Below are 20,824 nucleotides of genomic sequence, written 5' to 3' on the forward strand. Positions count from 1 at the left end.
GTTGGACAAAGTATTCTTTAAGCTCATGGTATCGTTTTGCCAAATAAACGCTTCTTTTATTTTTTTCTCTTCTTAGACATACAATGTTTAGCTTGTTTTAAGCTTTCTTTTAATTTTTCATATTTAAGTCTTTTAGTTTGTTTTGTTTTCAAAATATAATAGCGTTAAATGTATAAACAATTTTATCTTAAGAAAAAGTTTTTTTTAAAAACCATTATTAATTTTCTGTGGTGGTTATATTTTCTTGATCTGGACCAACATATATTTATTAATCAAAATGAAAATAAACAATAAAATTTAGTGAAACATTGATGAAATTATATTATAAATAATTCACAAAGTTTTTTTAAAAATGTCTTAATTTTTAGGGCTATTATGACAAAAATTTAGATAGTTGTTTTAAAATATAATTTTAAAGAGTATAATAGTAGTAATTTATACTTTTGGTGACAAAATGACCATTTTACCCTTAAATTAAATTGTGAAATGAAAATGATTGTTGCGGTAAAGTATAAGTAATGGCAGAGAAAGGGAAATTGCAGAAAAAGAGAGAACAGCATGGAAAATGACGACGTTGAAATGCTCCGTTCAGACAGCAACGAAGCTGTATGCAATGATTTCATTCCATATGCTTTTGCGTTTCATCTCTGCATGAATTTCCCTTATTGCTGATTGCATTGCAGGGCTTGGAGTTGGATGACATGAAGAAGCGCTTGAAGGAAATGGAAGACGAAGCTTCTGCTTTGCGGGAGATGCAGGCAAAGGTCGAGAAGGAAATGGGATCTGTACAAGGTACCTCATTTCGTAAATTTTTTTTGCTACTTTTTTCAATTCGGTAGATTTTGTTTTTAAAATATTCAACTTTTTTTTTATGTTGTTTGTGAAATTATATGTATTTGATGTAAGTTGGGTCGAATTGGCTGTGTTCTATGTGGGAATTAGCTCTAGTTTGTTTATTTGTTTGTTTTACATTGTTGATATAGATCATAATATATCCAATTAGTTGATTTTAGTTAACTACCTTGAGAAATTAGGATTCGGTGTGTTGCTTAGTGATGTGTGGTGCGATATCCAATTGATTCCGATGTGGAAGACCGAAGAGTTCACTTTACAGGTTGAGAAAGGCTCTCTAACTTGGTTATGAATGGCAAGATGTTTTGTTACACTCGAGATAATTGTGTTATAGACTGATGGTAGCTGAAAATTTGTCAAGTTTTGTTTTCAAATATGGATTACTGGGTTAATGCATGGATTATTTGATTTCGGGCGATACTTGGTGATGCTTTAGGTTCCCTAGTGCTCAAGGCTTCTGCAATTTCCATTAAAGGAGTGCATAGCAGGATGCAATTCATGTTGTGAATGAGAGAGGCCTAAGTGACAACCTAGAGTCTCCCCACGTGTCTCTTTTATTTGACTCTTTTTCTTAACCTGAAAAGAAAATTTTGTGGATGTTATTTGTTTTGTTCTTACCTTTGTCTTTTTCCTTCTGATTTATCTTCTTCTCCTTGCACATGGTGTGACCACTGTATTTTCTTAGTGTGCAAGACATTTCATTACAATCGATTCTTGGACTCTTGTTTCTGTTATTGATTCTTATCTCCAAATAGCTCCTGCTACTGCTGCTTCGAGTCAGAACAATAAAGAGGAAGTAGATTCTCGATCAGTCTTTGTCGGCAATGTGAGCTGTCTCTTCTTCTGTTTACGTTAAAATTTTATGTTTTGCTCATTTAATTCATTAATTGTCGTGTTTACCAATATGGGCTGTGTGTACTACTGAGATTAACTTATATATTTTGCATGTAGTTATTAATTCAAAACAAGCCAATGTGTATGAATGTGTTGGCTGCTTTTGGAAACAAAATGGATTGTGATTCCTGGAGTCATATGACTTTATGTTGTGTTTAAATTAATTGTTGAGGGTCTTGATTTAATCTCGTTACTCTTAATCCTGAGGCTCTATACAGTCTAGACTCTAGCAGTTCATCATTATGCATAATTAGGAAACCGATTGAACCTTAATGTTATGAAAAACATATTTCATGGTTTGATATTACACCCATGGTTTGATATTACACACATCTTTACATGTGTGTGTTATTTCATGCTTTGATATTACTCACATGTTTACATGTGTGTGTGTCTGCATGTGAAAGTGACAATGTTAGAATAATTGAATGTGATAGAATAGAACTCCAACATCCATAAATGGTCTCTCTTTTTTCTGACAGTGAGAATATATTCCCAGCAGCAAGATCAAAATGTCTTTTATCCTAACAGCCATATTGGACAACATTTGGCATGTTTCTTGCCTTTGTTTACTGTTTTTTTATTTCAAGGTTTTGCTTTAGTTCAGCATACTGTTTTTTTTAGTGAGTGCTTTTTTTGTTTTTGTGTCTGCATTAGTCATAAATGAGTGACTTTAAGCGCTACTTGACATGCGGAATTGAAGCAATGCGATGTAGAAGAAATTTTTACTCGCAGACAAAGGTTAGAAGGGAAAAATTAAAGCAAGGGCACTGGAAAGTTGTTGATTAAATATAGATATATGTCCATTAAAAGGCGGAAGAATAATTAATATTACTGTTTGATTGTAAAGATTTTCTATTCAAATCAATGGTAAACATCTGGATGCGTACCATGACAGTATCCATAGTAGTTTAATAACTCAAAACCAGATTGCAGATCTAGGATAACAAGATTATGTTGGATGAGTAGACTATTGATGGCATAAAGCCTCTCAAATAGAAATTATGATTTTGGAACATTACAAATCTTGTTGTATCATGATTTAGATCCTATGTTCTATCGGACTTATGCTCAGCGTCAACATTAATTACAATTTTTACTGGATATGGCTCCTCTATTTTAGTTTTCTTGTGTCTCTTGTTCGAAGCTCTTGAAGGGCATGGACCAAACCTTAGCAACATGTCTTCTGTTTCACCCGTTATGCTATGATATGTTATCTATAGCCTCTTACTCAAATCCATACCTGCCCTATCCACCTGACCTGTTTTGATTGGCTTGCTTTTGATCACTGTTGCTAAGCAACTTCAAGCCCTGAAATATTTCTCACCTTTAGAATGTGCTGCTTTCAAAACCCTAAGCTGTTCATATTAACCAATCCTGTTGGAGGAATAAATGTTCATCCCACTTTACTGTGTGTGCAACCTTATTTGAAATTAACATGGGGAGGGCTATTTTTTTTTATACACAGATAAAATGATATTGATAGATTTTCTCAGTCCATTGTTTTACTCCATCTGATCAAATGTCCATGGCCATTTATGTGGTCTTTTATGCGTTTTTCTGTGTCTGATAACTCCAGTTTGTATTGGCTTTAGCTGACCTTTTATTTCTCGTGTATCATAGCAAAGTTGTTCATGTCTGTTGCTCGTGTATAATGCGAATGCCTCACTACTAATTGAAAGATTAATGCATAGTCTTCACCTACTTGAGTCTTGGAAATTTTGAATTTGTAAATTGCTACTAATTTGAACTTTTTGATGGTGAGAACTTTTTTTGTGTTGAATCTGTTCTTGATATTTCAAAGTTTGATTGTGTTTTCAAATGGTGGCGTCCTAATTGACATATGCCCGACTCCAATTGCAGGTTATGCATTCATCTGCAAGTTTTCTGGTTTAGTAGTGCTGCAGTTGGAAGTATGTGAACAAAAAAATATATTTAGATGGAGAGAAAATCATGTGAGAAATTTACAAAATGAAGATTTGAAAACAAATTATGCAACAAAAAAAAGGAGGGATTGACAAAATTTAAGAAGCTAAAGCGTTATTTGTTGTGTAAAGTGATATTCATGGAGTTGTAGTATGGTGGACATACCGATTTGGCTCCTCTAAGATGAGGAGATGCACTTTAGATGATAAAACTGCCCTGTTATTGTTGATTAAAAAACCAATGGTTTATATTTGTGATAAAATTAAATACATGTTTAACAAAATCTGACATTAATTTTAATCTCAATCTGTGATTTTTTTTAAGTAGTCGTTATTATTTATCTTCAATATCGAATTCCCCTCACTTTAGAGGAGTCAAATCCAAAACGTCATAGTTTGATAGAGAAGAGGAAGGTAGGAAAAAGAAAAAGAAAATACATGTAAAGCTAATTATAATTTAGGGTGAAAATACAGGCCCATTAGCATAGAAACTCAATTTTTGTGGTGGGATGGACAGAGGAATGGATTAGACTGCAGATCGAGAACGTGGATTCCTACTGGGGGGAAGAGGAATTTGTAGTTAAAGGACAGCTCTTGGTATCTCCCATTTTGATTGCAAAACCAACTGATGCTTTTGGCGGTGCCTAGTGCTCAAAAGTATAATAGGTATTTTTTGTCATGGTGAGGGGGCCTTGTCATTTCTCTGTTTTCTTGGGATCAAGAGGAACTTCTTAATCAAATTTCTTTTTTACTGCTATTTTAACTAAGTCACCACACAACTTGAAAGAAAAAGAGGGTGAAGGGGTAGAAAAGCGAAAAAGAGTTCATGAAACATACCCATCCATTTTGCAGTTCCGTGAATTAAAATTAAAATTTGGATGTTTTGTAGTTTAAATTGCATAGTATCCTGGGATATTATGAAGAAAGGAGTTGGAGTGGATGGCTGACATCAAATTACAAACATTTAAATAGGCAATGGGTGTGTATTATATTGCATGGTTGTTTGTTATAATTAATTTCCAGAATATTAGCATTATGTTTTTGTTGCAACTGACAAAACTTTCCATGGACAACCAATAGCAAATTGATTGGCTTTCTGTGTGGCTTTGTCATCAATTAATCTCTTAGGATTGATATTTTCCGCAGGTGGACTATTCATGTACTCCAGAAGAAGTGCAGCAGCATTTCCAGTCATGTGGAACTGTAAACAGAGTCACCATCCGAACTGATAAGTTTGGCCAACCAAAGGGCTATGCTTACGTAGAGTTTCTTGAAGTGCAGGCTGTTCAAGAAGCTCTTTCGCTGAATGAATCTGAACTACACGGGCGTCAATTGAAGGTTAGAACATAGAGTCTTGCTGTTTAAATAATATCTGTATTTTCGTTTTTAACCTCCCATTCTGGTGTGGACGTTTTGCAGGTTACTGCTAAGAGGACCAATATACCAGGGATGAAGCAATATCGTCCTCGCCGGCCTAATCCTTACCAGGGGTTTCGAGGCAGAGCCCCGTATGCACCTCCTTTTGCTTATGCTCCTTTTGGATATGGGTATGTTGTTTTCATTTCTTTTTTTCCAGGGGCATTTCATCTTCGACCTCAAAAACATCAAATCACGCCACAAATGTTTAGCAATCTAAGTTTTCTATTTTTTCTCTAAATAGTAGACGTGTAACACTCATCTTTTTTATTGCAGAAAAGTTCCGAGGTTTAGAATGGGAATGCGCTATAGTCCCTACTATTAATTATGCTGAATCAGAACTTTTGTCTAATGGATGGAAGGACATAACCTACTCCTTGTTCTAGTGTCATGGCTGATGCAGGCCATTCAGCATGAGGGAACGAACAGTACGACCACCGATTTAGCAGCAAACCCTGTAAGCTTACGATTTATTCTTCTGCATTTTTTTTATATTTGACATATATATTCAAAGGTTCTTTGTAAAAGTATCTGTTAAAAAATTTTAATGTATGGGATTTTCAGTTGCTTTTTTTCTTCTCTCAAATTGTACTATTGTATAGGTGCATCAGTTTTCTTCTCGAAAATCCAAACAGTAGTTGTTCCTAGTTATTGTTGTTGTTGTAGACTAGCCTGTGTCGTGATTGTCAAAAGTCAAAACTATGATAATCCAGAATCGGCTATGGGAAAACGTTGCTACGATAATCCATAGCAATAGCCTGAGACTTTATTTGGTCCACACACTACTTGCATTTTTGTGTACGAGATTATTTTAGTTAATTCGGTTTTCATAGTAATTAATAAAATTGGTTAATTTATTTAGTGACATTAAATTTAGTAATAACTTGTATCTTTTTCAAAATTACCTTAAATTATCGAATTTCTTTTATTCATTTTACCTAATTTTTCCTGTTAATATGTGGAGAGAAATAGCGATGCAATTTGTGGCTAATCATGTTTTCTAATATCCTCTCATGAAAGGAAGTTCATCTTAATAGCTTAAAACATTTATTGATTATGGATCAAAAGTTATAAAATAATTTTAGGGACAGTTTGATATGAGAAAAATACTAGAAACCATTTAAAAGGTCATATAAAAAGAGATAAATAAATTTTTGAAAAGATTTCAGTAGAAAGTTCTACTCATTCTTCACGCAGGAGAAAGATTGTCCATGCAATTTCTCTTGAGTAACCTTAAACCGTGACCCTCTTCACTGAGCATCAGAAGAATCTGCATGGTTTTACACTTTAGATTGCTGTAAATGCCTTCTTAAATGTAATCAACTAACAATTTGAGTGCATCAGACTTACCATGCTTATTATAGCTGTTCATTCAATTATATCCTTCACATGTATGTATAATACTGCAGTGAGCAACTTGGTCACGAAAAAGCATTGAAAAATGTGGAAGAACTGACTCAGGAATACGATGTCTAGAGGCATAGACCAAATCCAATTATGGTAGTTATTTTATAACAGAGGGTAAAACCAAATAACCAGGTATCTTTATAAAGTGTAAATTTTATTATTCAATTTTCTCGCATGAATACACTAACACGTTCATGAGTTCTTATTTAAAAATCTTACTTTTGTTGAATGAGAAACTGGTTAGGAAACAGAAAGAGACGTAGCATGTAACTCCACCACCCATCAGAGTGTTCTGCCCAAGGTCCTGCTTATTTCAGAAGAAGACCATCAATCTTTCACCCTTGTGTTATCAAGGGTACTAGCCAATGCTTATCGGAAACATAATTGCAGAGATAAAGGACCCACCAAAACGATCTAAAAACAATGACATCCCTGTAGCCTTTTACACCTTGCTAGATTCATTTCACCTTACCAGCATCATCATGACCGATACCTCGCCATAATGGTCTCCCAGGCCCCCAACACCACCACCTTTATTCTCATTTACCATAAACAAACAAAAACACCAACCCCCCTCCACCACCGCTTCATTCCTCAACCACCTTACCTTACTTTACCCATACATATCAATAATTCATAAAAAAGAAAACCCACTTTCGATTCCTTTTCTTAAAATTACACAAAACAAACCCATCAACCTAACTTCTCATATATAAAATATATCTATATCACATTAATGATATCCCTTTTTCAATCTTATTCTTCGTTATTCATAATTTACTATTTATACAACATTCCACTTCCTCTATAGTCTTTAGTACCACAATTTACACGTAACACTAAACGACAAAAGCAGGCTCAGAATTTAGAAACACACTCCGTCCGATCCCACTCCGTTATCCATTCTCCATTATCCATTCTTCCATTCTCCTTTATCCATTATCCATTATCCATCCCCTGCTTCCGCACCCATCCACCAATATCTACACCATCCCACGCCACGTGGAACTCTCACACGAGAGTCTTGCATATCAGACTTTGAGGGTCCCACATCGCTGGCACCAGATACCTCCTCCCATTCACACCATGCGCATTGTAGCTCGCCCCCGTCACCTTATCCACCAGGACCTTACCCGGATATCCCGGGTACGACCCGCTCCCGAAAACCCCTGTGCAAGCCGAAACAGCCTCCAACGGCGCCGTCGGGGGGCCCTGGAAGTAACCGTTATTGAAAGGGTTCGTGACGGTCCCAGCAAGAAGGGTAGCCAAGTTAATTATCATTCCGTCAACCCCGACGTCGCCGTTAGGCGCAACCAATGGTGGCGTTTGGGGTCCGTAAATCGGCTGGTGGAAGGGCCACGCGCATTGCCCGGGGCACTGCGTTTCGGAGTTTCCAACCCATATATAAGCGGTGCGGGCAGCGTTTCGAACGTTTCGGGTAGAGCCATGGGTCCCACAGCGGCTCATGCAGAAACCCTCGACGGCGACGTCTTTAGCCGTTAAGACGACCGATATCGAGTTGAGTTGATTAAACTTCGAGGCGAGTGCGAGAAGGTGGTTCCCCTTGAGGCTTTTCCCGAGCGTGTAAGCCGGGTGGAGAATCTGGCTCCCTACGACCAGCGCAGAGGATCCCCCCTTGTAGTTCTCCGTGGTTTTCCACCACGTGGCAGTGGAAGGAAGCGCCGCGTTGGGCGCGCTGCTCAGCGAGTTTATGAAGTCGACGATGACAGAGCGTTGGATCGGAGTGAAAGTGCCGTACCAGATGAGATTGACGGTGATGCGGCCCTTGAGCAGCTGACCGTTGTGGTACTTGAGGACAAGTGGTTGCTCCTGTACAAGCTCCCCTACAGTTAGCAAGGGAAGGAGGAGCAGCGTGAGAACTACAGAGAAGGTAATGGCAGGGTTGTAATTAGAGGCCATGTTGTGGATTAGAAGGAAAGTGTGAAGTGTAGAGAGAGTGTTTGAATTAAATTGACGACGGAGAGACGTATTTATATACCTGGTGAGCGGGGACAGCTGTGACCACTGAGGTGTCAACATCCTCATCTTCCACGTGTCTCTTTTTCATTCGCTGCCACTTTCACAGCCTGTCCAAGTTTCAACTTCATCATGTTTTCACCATTTTGCAACCATTTTCACGCTTCTACTAATGTAAAAATAACTTTTCCTTCTTTTTAAATATTATTTAAGTTATTTATCGCAACACTGATTTGACTACTCTAATTTTTTATTTGGCAATCCCTAGAAGGCTTTAGCATGCGTTTCAGCACATATTTGAAGCTGGCTATTTGGGCCCCACGTGGAATTTCAGTCGCAATATGGGCCGTGGGATTTGAATGGACGGTGAGATTGGAGACATATAATTGGAGTGGGTTAACGTGTATGATGCAATATGCATCGAGTTTGATGAGATTGACGTCAGATGCAGAGTTTCAGGAAGAAAGAGTGTTTCAGTGGATTTAATATATCCTCGCATGCAATACATCGATGAATCTCATTCACCCATTAAAATATTGAATTTAATAAACATGTATATATATATATTAGAGTATGTTATTTTTAAATGCTTTTCGAAAAAAAGTTGTAAAGAAAATGTTAAAGGAATATTTTGAAAAATTAAATTTAAATTTATTTCTAAAAGGTTGGTTGAATTAATTTTAATCAATTAAATATTAAAAGAAGATTTTGTTGAAAAATAATGAATAAATCATTAGAAAAGGATATTTTATTATCATACTTGTATAACTTCGTAATAAATGAATTTACTTGGAATGAAAACTTGATGAATTTATTTAGCTTTGTAAGCTTTACTTGGCGGTGAAAACGAATGAATGAAATTAATGTATTATCTATATTTTTATAATTTTGTAATAAATGGGTGAAAACTTGATGGATCTATTTAACTTTGTAAGCTCAACTTGACGTCAAAACGAATTAATGAAATCAAAATATTATCCATACTTTTATAATTTCGTAATAAATTAATTTACTTGGGATAAAAACTTGATGAATCTATTTAGCTCTGTAATTTAGCAGTGAAAACGAATTAATGAGATTAATATATTTCAGATTATATAGAAAGGGATAAAAGAAATTACTTTTATCTATTAAAAGTTAAATTAAAAATTCCGACCATCTTGATCTATTAGATAAAAATAAAATTTGAACCATTCCTTAACATTTTTATGATATATTTTGGTGAAATAAGAGTATATTTTTAAAATAGTTTTAAAACAAAATAAACCTTGCAAAACAAATTTAAAATATATTTCTAAAAGGTTTATAAAATATATAAATTTAAGAAACATTTAACTATACAAAAAGTAGTCAAATTAATTTAAATACCTTAAAAATTGATGGAAAAAAAGTTATTGGATTGTGAAAAACGATCGAAAATTATTAACCATTTGAAAGAAATTGATAGATTTAATTTAATTTAATTATTTTTTATAGATTGAGGAGTAATGATTGATAGATGGGTAGAGCATCAAACCATACTTTCTCAAATAAGAATAGAGGTTCTCATGTTTCCTCTTTGAGCATTACGTTTGCAATTGGTTCATCATTTTTTTAGGTCTTCCATACGGAAACATTGTAATTTTAAACTAATTATTTCTAAAATTATTTGTAAAACGTATTTTTTGCAACGAAGAGCAATTCAACAACTTAAGAAAATAATAAGGAATCGATACAACAATTTTTTTAATGTTATAAACAATTTTAAAAAAGCCAATTCAACAAACAAGTTTTTTCCTTTAATTTCTAAAACAGTTTGTAGTATAAAATTACAAAAATATTTTTTTTCTTAGTTCTTATAAAAATTGATTTGCAAAATACTCTTTAGGAACTTAAAAGTAAAACTAAAACAAATAGGTTCTAATAAACTACTGTTGTCTTTATATATTTTATCATTAATTAGAAATTATTTATGTCATTTTACATATATATGAACTTTGTGTTATGTAGCCTTCAAAATCATCTCACGTTACTTCTCCCCTTTCTCTTTGTTTCTTAACCTAAGCAATAATGAAGAAAGATGAAAAGTTGAGATAATAATAGGTTGTGAAGGTGAGTGATGTTGACTTTGAAAAGCATGCCTCTGGCTATGAGCTTAGGAATTTAGGGTGACGAAGCTCATTAGATGATACTAAATAGGTAAGCTTATTCAATGATACTCGTACATGCCAACTTTAAGCACTAAACTAAGACCATTAAAATATGCATAGGACCATTTTTCACGTGATAGACTCACAATCTTAAATTTGATATTTGTGTATTGAAACTTAGGAAAAAAAATAGTTATATTAATTAAACTTAGGAAAAAAATGTCTTCGGAGGTCTCTATTTCTGCGGATTCGTATCAATTGGGTCTTTATATTTTGAAAGTTCTCAATTGGGTCCCTATTTTGGTAAAATTGAGTCAATAATACCCTTGCCGTTAATTGCTGTGGACGGCGTTAATTTTCTTGCGATGTGACATGCTGAGGTGTCCTTTAATTACGACGTGGCACAGGCTAACCAACTAGAACATACCACCTCACACCTCCTACCACGTCATCTATGTCTTCTCCCCATAAACCTTAATTTCCAAACCCTAGCTACTATGCGCCGCCACCGCCATCCTCGCCGGTAGTCGTCCGATCAACCTTTGTTGTGAACCTCCATGGTCGTCGCAAGTCCTCTGTCACTCTCCTCCTTCGTCAATCGCAAGCAACCTGCAGAAGATTAAACCACAGAACCCAGAATCATGCATCTACTTCTAGCGCGAGAATCTACTCCATCATCTTCTCCATGGCAGTCACGCGAATCACACATCAACTCAATTGAAGCCACCACCACGAAATCGCCACGGGACCTGCATACTAGAAATAGCCACCAAGGGCTGCTGTGAAAGTGTCAATCGCGAGTTGTAGGCGGCGCAAATCACGACCTCTAGAGTGTTGTCGTAGGCTGTTGGCATGAACTCACAGCATTCGTCGACAGCGTGGCCGCTGAAGTTGATGGCTTGGTTCTTCTGGCATTCTCGGTACCGTATTGCGGCAGCGCCGAACGCCCCCTTCTGTCCCTCGCCATTGACTTTTGAGCTTCAGATGCAAGGAATCCGACAATGTTTTTTTTGTTTCCCACACTAGGTCCCCCTCTTACAATACAACCCAGTACAAGGTTTAAGAAAATATGGAGTCCGAGGACACAAACCAAAATGACGTAATCACATGGTTGCAAACCTAAATCGCTCCCCATGAGGATCGAATCAACCAAATCTTCCCAGAAACCAATTAAAAGAAAAGATTCTGCAGTGCTGGAAACAAACGGACAAAAAAAGGGGAGAAATCGTCAACACATGACCGTGAAAATGAAAAAACTATATACATATATATAAAAATAAAACAAAAAATGAAAAACTAAAGAGAATCTATCTGAAGGAGATTACCGATTAATGGAGGAGTTGGTGTTGTTTTGTTGGAATGTCTGATGGTGGTTTGAGAAAAATAAAAATAATATGATTAGAATGGAAAAGAAGAAGAAGGTGAGGAAGGTTTGAAGTCAAAAGGGGATTTGGAAGAGGAAGAGTGAGGTTTCCAATGTAGAGCTCGCAAAGCGTGGTGAGGTTTCCAAGCTCCGGAGGGATGTTTCCCGTGAGCTCGTTGCGGAGATGGCAAGGTACTAGAGGTACTGTCAGGTGCCATATTTAGGAGGAATCTGTCCGGAGAAAAAGTTGTAGCCGAGGTGGAGGTGGCGGAGGAGGGGCACCCTAATTTGTTTTAAAGGATTTTATTTAAAACTTAAAATAAAATAAATTCCATCACATGCGCCACATCATAATTAATTGCTGGGTCAGCATTCCACGATACACTAAAGTTAACGCCGTCCACTAAAATTAACGGCAAGGGTATTATTGGTTCAATTAAAAAAAGAATGCTACCATTTTTCCCGAAATATTGTTACAGTTCTAGAAAATTATTTTTATTCTTATTTAAGTTCATAATGTTGTGATTTCAAACTACAAAATCAAGTACGCATATCATCTCACTTGATTATAAAATTAAATGATAAGTCCTAAAAAGAATATAAAAATTTTAGTTACTCAATTAAATGAAAGTTTATTAAAAATGAGTGGAAAAGTGAGAAGGGCCAGTCCGCCAATTCCAATGAATAGAAACTAATCGAGTCAGAATTTTGAATCTTTATCAGCTCGTAGTGTTTCGACCGGTTTAGCCTACTAATATGTCGGGCCACAAGCGAGGCCAGATAGGCTAACCAACTAGCACATTTGAAATGTCTCTTAGAATAAGTTTTACAATATTTCATTATTTCTCTTACATGTTCTACAACTTAATTATAGCCTCATGTTCTACCGGTTGAAAACAAAGTTATTTTCAACTCTATTTTAGTTATTTTAGTCTAAGTAGATAATCTTTTCACTTTGAGAAAAAAATATTTTGCATGAATTAAACTAGGACAAAAAGTAAGGTCTTGGTCTTTATTATATTCTTTCTTGAGTGAAAATCCTCCACTTGAATGAAAATATCAAAAAAGCAACCCAAATGCAAAATCAAACCATATTTCAATAGTAATTCCTAAAGCATTTGAATAATACAACTTTTAAATAATTCAATTCATTAATCATATTCACGATTTTCTCAAAATTATCCTTTACTTATTTCAAATCAATCTTGGTCCTCAATTCAAAGTATACATGTTTATGTTCGTATCAAATTTATAATTTACCATAAAAAAGGTTATATAAATTTATTCTACTTATTTATATTAGAAAGTGGTTTTAAGCCTAACTCAACCCCACAAAATCGACTTGTATAGTGAGATTTGCACTCCACTTATATATTATAATTTGGCCTTATCTCTAGTCGATGTGAGACTTCCAACACATTCCCTTCACACCGAGGTATAGACATCTCGAGCGTGAGATTATAATTAGTGGGTGGTCAAATAGTGGCCCGACAACGGTTGGAACAGAATGCCCACATAGATCTAAGATACACAATTTTCATCTTTTCTTTTCTCATAACATGGTATCAGGAGAAAATTAATTCTTCATCACATACTTTCGCAACCAATTCTGTTACTGTCCAAATCTTCATCTTCTACCTTTCGTTCTTGGCTTTCCTGCCTTTTCTTCTCCTTTTATGGCTACTCCCTTTGTTACTCTCGCATCATTGCAAGATACAACACACAGACTATTACATTCACCATAACAAGAATCCTTCGCTGGTGCTTGTTTCTCTAATTCTTGAAGGTCACAATTATCATGGATGGGCTCGTTCAATGTCTAATGCACTACAAATGAAGAATAAATTTGGCTTTGTTGATGGTTCCATTCCTTGTCCAACTAATACAGATCCCATGGTTCCCGCATGAAAGCGTTGCAATAATCTAGTTTTATCTTGGATCAATAATTTTGTTTCTCATGAGATTGCTACAAGTATTATTTGGGTTGACTCTGCAACTGCGACATGGAAGGATCTCAAAGATTATTTCTCCTAAGGTGATTCTGTTCGAATTTCACAATTGCATCAAAATCTTTATTCAATATATCAGTCTGACCTAAGTGTTACTGCATATTACACTAAACTGAAGATTCTCTAAGATGAACTTTGCAATTTTCGCCCAATTCCTGAATGTCAATCTTTTTCTTCTTGTTGTGTTGTTTCTAAGACAATGAAGGAATATCGTGAAAATGATTGTGTTCTTTGTTTTCTTAGAAGCTTGAATGATAATTAATTTGTTGTTTACCGACGGTCTTTAAGCCTTCCATAACGGGATGATTACCAAAGGATTTACCGGCGGCCTACTTTATTGTCTTTACAAACGGCCTTTGGCCTTCGGTAATGCCCACAGTGCATTAAATTCGACATTGGAGGTATTCCTTCCCCAAATTCCCCAAAATCAATTTCAGTACTCCTTCTCCTCCCTTCCCTGTTCTCTCAATGTAAACCTTGTGTAGGCGCGAGGTTGGTGTTCCCTAGCCGGTTTGAAGAGTATGGTGGTCCGAACGGTGGCAGCGGTTCGTTGGTGGGTGGGTGTCTTCCTTTCCCTCTTCAAAGATTCGTGCATATTGGCTTCAATCAACGCGAGGTTGGTCGCCCTAAGCCGGTTTCAAGAGGTTGTTGTTGGGGATGGTGTCGCTAGTTCCTTGGTGGCTGGTTTACGGGTTGGGTGGCTAGGGTTCTTCTTCTTCGTTCTGTGTGTTGCGGCAGGGGTAGTGGTTCGTGGAGCTTGGCGTTAGGAGGGCTTTGCCGTGAAGTTAGGTTGGTTGTTGCGTAGTGCTTCGTTGACACATTTTTGTAGTCAGGTTTGGTTTGGTATTTTGACACATTTTTTTTGAAGCACTGATAATAATATTCATGATTTATAAAATGTCCACGAAATGGTAGGTGTTAATGATGCTCAAATGTTAGGAATGATGTATAAAATGTATGGTGTTTGTGACAATTGTGGCATAAATAGAGATGTTAATGATGTTGAAATGTTTTGAATGTTGACTCTGTTGTAATAGTGGATAATATATTGTTATTTGAAGATGATAATGTATTATTATGTTGCTTTAAGTGAATGAATCAGTGTGTAAGATATGTGTAATGTATATGGGATGATTGAAGGTGTACTTTATGGTCTGTATGTGCTTATAAAGTGATTAAACCATGATGTTCACTAGGCATATGAAAAGGATTGAATATAAATGTTAGAAATGTTAACTATATGAACCTAGAAAGCAAGGTCAACCTTGGTGAAAATAGGAAAACCACTAAGTAATCCTAGAATCAACAATTAAAAATTATCCTAACAAGTTTAGAATAAAACCTAGCTAATTAAGAACTTATACTACAAAAAGTACCTAAAACTCAAAATATGACAACCTAGAACCTAAAACTAGTACCTAGAATACACAAAAAGTACTAAAATGCAAAGTGTATTAAAGTACTAACCAAAACAGTAAACTAATTATCTAGACAAGTTTTAAAACAAAAAAGAAAGATAAAAATGAGGTGACAATTCCAAAATACCAAGAAAATCAAAATTTAACCATTAAGCACCTAAAATTACACTAAAATAGGTGATAAATTCGAAATTAACCTAAATTAGCCTAAGAATGTGTAATCTTCGTATCCTAACAAGTTTAAACTAGTAAAATGAAGCTAAGAAACATGTCAAATTGGATCAAGTACTTAAGACTCAAAATTGCACTACTTAAAACCTAAAAAATGTACTAAATATGTGAGAAATTGGGAATTCACCTAAAGTAACTGAAGAATGTGTATTCTACACATCCTAACAAGTTTAAAGTTGGTAAATGAAGGTAAGAAAGATGTCAAATTAGATCAAGTAGCTAAATCTCAAAGTTTGACTACTTGAAACTTAGAAAAGTGTACTAAATAGGTGGAAAATTGAGAATTCACCTAAAGTAACCTAAGAATGTGTATTCCACACATCCTACCAACTTTAAAGTAGTGAAATGAAGCTAATAAACATGTTAAATTGGATCAAGTACCTAAAACTCAAAATTTGATTAGTTAAAACCTATAGAAGAGTACTAAATAAGTGAGAAATTAGGAATTCACCTAATGTAAACTAACAATAAATAATGTTAATATTCTAACGAGTCTAAAGTAGTTAAATGAACCTAGGAAACTACTCAAATGGTAAGAACTACCTAAAACTCAAATGGTAAGAACTACTAAAGAATGAGAAAGTGGAAATTCACCTAAAATAGACTAACAATAATTAATCTTAATATCCTAACAAGTCTAAAGTAGTGAAATGACACTACAAAACTACCCAAAACCAAACAAATTCGTAAAACTAAAGGTTTTAGTAGTTAGAACCTAAAAAAGTATACTAAAAAGATGAGAAATTGACAATTCACCTAAAGTAAACTAACTTTAACTAATGTTAATATCCTAATAAGTATAAAGTAGTCAAATGAAGGTAAGAAACTACTCAGAAGCAAACAACTACCTAAAACTCATAGTTTGAGTAGTTTGAACCAAAAAAGTTCACTTAAAGGGTGAAAAATTGTCAATTCACCTAAAGTAGAGAATTTTAAGTAATGTTAACATCCTAACAAATCTAAAGAAGTGAAATGGAGCTAGGAAAGTAGTGAAAAGCATAGAATTACCTATAACTCAAAGTTTGAGTTTTTAGAACCCAAAAAAGTGTACTTAAAGGGTGAGAATTTTTCAATTTACTTAAAGTAGACTAATTTTAAGTTATGTAAACATCCTAACAAGTCTAAAGTAGTGAAATGAACCTAGGAATCTTATCAAAATCAAAGAATTACCTCAAACTCAATGTTTGAGTATTTAGAGCCTAAAAAGTGCACTTAAAGGGTGAGAAATAGCAAGAAGATCTAAGGTACACTACTTTTAAGTAATGTTAACATCCTAACATGTCTAAAGTAATGAAATGAACCTAGGAAACTTGTCAAAAGCAAAGAGTTAGGTAAAACTCAAAGTTTGAGTATTTAGAAGAAATTGTCAATTGACCTAAAGTTGACTAATTTTAACTAATGGTAACATCCTAACAAGTTTAAAGTAGTGAAATGAACCTAGGAAACTTGTCAAAATCAAAGAATTACCTCAAACTCAAACTTTGAGTATTTAGAACCTAAAAAGTATAGTTAAAGGGTGAGAAATTGCAATTAGACCTAATGTACAGGATTTTTAAGTAATGTTAACATCCTAACAAGTATAAACTAGTGGAATGAAGCTAGGAAACTTGTCAAAAGCAAAGAATTACCTCAAACTCAAAGTTTGAGTATGTAGAACCTAAAAAAGTCTACTAAAAGGGTGAGAAAGTGGCAATTCACCTAAAGTAGAATAATAATAACTAATGTTAATATCCGAATAAGTTTAAAGTAGTAAAATGAAGGTAAAACACTACTCAAAAGCAAAGAACTACCTAAAACTTAAAGTTTGAGTAGTTTGAACCAAAAAAGTTCACTTAAAGAGTGACAAAAGTTCACTTGAATCTGTCCAGTTTAGAACCTCCTGCTGGACATCTTTTAATTCATTCCTAGAGTCTTGTTCAACTTTTAATCACTATCCTAGAGTCATATTAATTGTTTCCAGATCAGTTTCATTCATTTATTGAATTTTGGTTGGTGAATTGGCTTAAATTTTGGTGTTAAGAGCAACTCAAACAGTGAAATTATGATTTGCATGTATTTAGCCTTTGATGGCAACTTACACAAGCCTTACTTGGTAAAACAAAGTTGCTCAAATAATAAAATTAAGTGTCCAAACTCGTTTGAGCAAATTTGTCATTCAAACCACCAATTTTTCAACACTTTTCTGATATGAGTTGCATAATTTTTTTAATATGTGTTGCTGTAATTATTGCATTGAATTTCATCTTAAATTGGTAGCAAAAGCTTGGTTCAATTGATTAAAAAAAGTGCACAATTCAAAATTAACAAACAGCCTGCATTGTAAAAGGCGAGTGAACTCGTGCCAAGCCAAATTTTCAAAATCTGATGCACATTTTACAGCACCTCTCTTAGGCATTTCATCAAACATTTTTGTCTATTTTAAAATTGAGTTCGAATTAGCTATATCTGCAACTTATAATTGTTTCTTACTTTTTAAATCCACTTTAGAGTCTCTACTAAGTTCATTTTGAGTGCCACCTTTTGTTGCAAGCCTATTAATTGCTTGATTTAATATGTTGGAAAATCCTGCACCTGAACTGTTTGATGAAAGTCTAGTGGTGCATTCTGGTATAGCATTTTCTGGCTGCAGCAGAGCTGATTTTCTAGCTTCTTAATTGACTTTTGTCCTTCGGTAATTACTGAAGGCTTTTGTCCTTCGGTAATTACCAAAGGCTTTTGCCCTTCGGTAATTACCGAAGGACAAAGGCCGTCAGTAATTGTTAGCAACAAACAATTTACCGACGGCAAAATGATCATCGCTAATTCGTCGATAATAGACATTACCGACGAGTTTTTGGTTGTTTCCGACGAACTAGAGCCTTCGATAATGTCTTTCTTTTTCGTATCCTTCTCATGGATCCCTTGTCTTCTTTACCCAAAATTTTTTCGATAATTCAACATGAGCGACAATTAGATGAGCAATTATTTATACCATATTTAAAACTTCATTGAAGTAAATTTTATAATAACATGCATAATATAGTCACTAAATAAACTCATCAATAACAATATTCAATACAAAACATTTTAAATAATCATTTATCAAACCAAACTAACAACACTCAATAGTTCAAGCCTTCAAACAAATACTCAACTAATCACAAATTCTATGAGAACAAAAAATATAACGACCGTCATCTATCTTATAATTCTATCAAAAATCATAAATAACTTCCTACACCTAAAATGTTTATTTTCAAAAATAGCAAACAAACAAATTAATTCAGAATTCAAAGACATAGAATGAAGCGTCTAAATATGACAAAATTTCATTTATATAATAAAATAAGTTAAAATTATCACTTTTCTTAACTAAACTCATTAAGATTAATAATAAAATGATAAGAGAAGAGAGAATAAAAAATATTTAGAGTAAATATGAACTTAGTTTTTCTTTTTTTTAAATCTCAAATGCTCTTTGACTAGACATCTATTATTAGATGGGATCAAATTTTGATTTATTATTGGGTGAGATCAAATTTTAAAAATCACAGAGAAGTGAACGATGAGAAAGAGAAAAGACAAATCAAGAAAAAAGATACATTAATTGAGACCTAAGACCTAACATCCAAATTTATGAGACATAAAATTTAATTATATTAATTTTTATCTTTGATGTAAAGACATATGTAACCAAAGACATGTAAACTATTAATCACTTGAGGAACAAAAAATAAAATAATATGAATTCAGTAAAAGAAAAAAAAATAAAATATATATATATATATATATATATATATATATATATATATATAAATTTTTGACACTCAATAGGATAAAAAATTAGAATAAAAACTCAATTAAATATATCAAAATGAGTAACTTAAAACTTGATTGATTTTCTTTTTTATCTTCAAAGGCTTGAAAATGCGGAAGAATACGTTGGGATGGACATGTCACAAGGAAATAAATGGAGCTTTTGAAAATGTAGCGATAGCATTGAAGGAAACAAACAAAAATTCTATTACAATCTGTAATGCATGAACAAGAAAATTTAATGCACGCGAAGATGACGACGACACCAAGGATGGAAATAAAGTATCAATGTGTATCACACACATTAGGAAAAACCTACTCCTATCGTATGTATCATTAATGCATTCTTATTCATTTGTGTACTACCAAACAAATTCATTTCCAAGAGATACACATCTATACAATAAAACGATTTTAAGTTAATTTCTAAACTTAAATAAATTATAAAAAAAAAAGCTTCATAAATGTTTAATAACAAGTAGAAAAATATTTATGAATTATCGGAATGTTATCTAAGTTCAAAAATTTAATTATTTATCACAATTATATTTCTTAAATATATGTCAATATATTTTGGTTAACATTAATGATTCCGTAGTAGGGATTTGATAGGTCTAATATGATGTTTGGACTATTATTAGGCATTTGAATAGAAGACAATCAAGTAGTATGTGTTTGAATTTTTAGGTAAATTTTTAATGTTAGTTTTTAGATTCGTCGTTGTATAATATATTACCAAGTTTAATTTAATACAAACTTAAAATTATCATCTATTTGTTGTTTATTATTTAATAAATTAAATAAATATTATGATACAAATAAATATTAAAAATATCACAATATATCTTTAAAAGTGTCAGCTACTAATATAACCTATGAGTTTTGTCGGACTGATTTAGTTTATAAACATTAAAATCTATTTGAAATGTAGTAACGAGTTTACTAAAAGAAGAAAGTTCAATTATGAGCACATCATATCTGGCCTAATAAGAAAACAATTGGATTAAACATTAACTATATGTATTATTCTAAGATTATAGTAATAGTTATCTTATTGAAAACTTCTTATAATTTAAGAATTAGGGAGAGAATGTCTCAAATCCATATTAAAGAAATTGTTACCCTATATTTTATCATACACAACTCTTTTATTAGAGGAAGAGAATGATATTTAAGAAAAGTATATACTAAAGTATTATAACTACATTAATAACTTCAAGATAATTCAATCATTCAATTTATTTTTTAAAGTTTGTTTGTGATTGTTTCTGATTTGTTAAGTAATATGAGTTTTTTTTGTTCAGAAACATTCGGGTAGTATTTATAAAATATATTTTGATATTTAAATTAAAAAAAATTAAATATATAAACATTAAATACAACAATCAAATTCCACCAACTATCTTAC

At 33.6% G+C, this 20,824-nt stretch overlaps 2 protein-coding genes across 4 annotated transcripts; one reads left to right on the forward strand and one right to left on the reverse strand.

The window, feature by feature from the left end:
- Nucleotides 1-528: 528 nt before the first annotated feature.
- LOC124830340 (polyadenylate-binding protein 2-like) lies at nt 529-7,210 on the forward strand. Of its 3 annotated transcripts, XM_088103812.1 has the most exons (8): nt 529-606; nt 684-792; nt 1,608-1,678; nt 3,610-3,636; nt 4,818-5,009; nt 5,091-5,218; nt 5,364-5,544; nt 6,497-7,210. In XM_088103812.1, the coding sequence occupies exons 1-7, from the start codon at nt 559-561 to the stop codon at nt 5,410-5,412; spliced, it is 624 nt and encodes a 207-aa protein (XP_087959938.1). In that variant the 5' UTR covers nt 529-558; the 3' UTR covers nt 5,413-5,544; nt 6,497-7,210. The 3 variants fall into 3 exon arrangements, with proteins under 3 accessions (XP_087959938.1, XP_087959937.1, XP_087959936.1); XM_088103811.1 differs by lacking the exon at nt 3,610-3,636; XM_088103810.1 differs by lacking the exons at nt 3,610-3,636; nt 6,497-7,210 and having other exon boundaries at nt 5,364-5,667.
- Nucleotides 7,128-8,566, reverse strand: LOC124830339 (protein EXORDIUM-like 2). Its single transcript, XM_088103809.1, has one exon. It carries the CDS (start codon nt 8,538-8,540, stop codon nt 7,506-7,508), a length of 1,035 nt encoding a protein of 344 aa, XP_087959935.1. The 5' UTR covers nt 8,541-8,566; the 3' UTR covers nt 7,128-7,505.
- Nucleotides 8,567-20,824: the final 12,258 nt, after the last annotated feature.

Source organism: Vigna umbellata, chromosome 1, assembly GCF_029865625.1.
Source record: "Vigna umbellata cultivar VRB3 chromosome 1, Vumbellata_1.0, whole genome shotgun sequence".
Lineage (NCBI taxonomy): Eukaryota > Viridiplantae > Streptophyta > Magnoliopsida > Fabales > Fabaceae > Vigna > Vigna umbellata.

What these genes read in the sequence shown, in the direction of transcription:
- LOC124830340 (XM_088103812.1), top strand. Translation starts at nt 559, where the DNA reads ATGGAAAATGACGACGTTGAAATGCTCCGTTCAGACAGCAACGAAGCT. An exon ending in GGAAATGGGATCTGTACAAG is followed by an intron (nt 793 to 1,607) that starts GTACCTCATTTC and finishes ATCTCCAAATAG; the next exon opens with CTCCTGCTACTGCTGCTTCG. An exon ending in GATCAGTCTTTGTCGGCAAT is followed by an intron (nt 1,679 to 3,609) that starts GTGAGCTGTCTC and finishes CTCCAATTGCAG; the next exon opens with GTTATGCATTCATCTGCAAG.
- LOC124830339 (XM_088103809.1), bottom strand. Translation starts at nt 8,540, where the DNA reads ATGAGGATGTTGACACCTCAGTGGTCACAGCTGTCCCCGCTCACCAGG.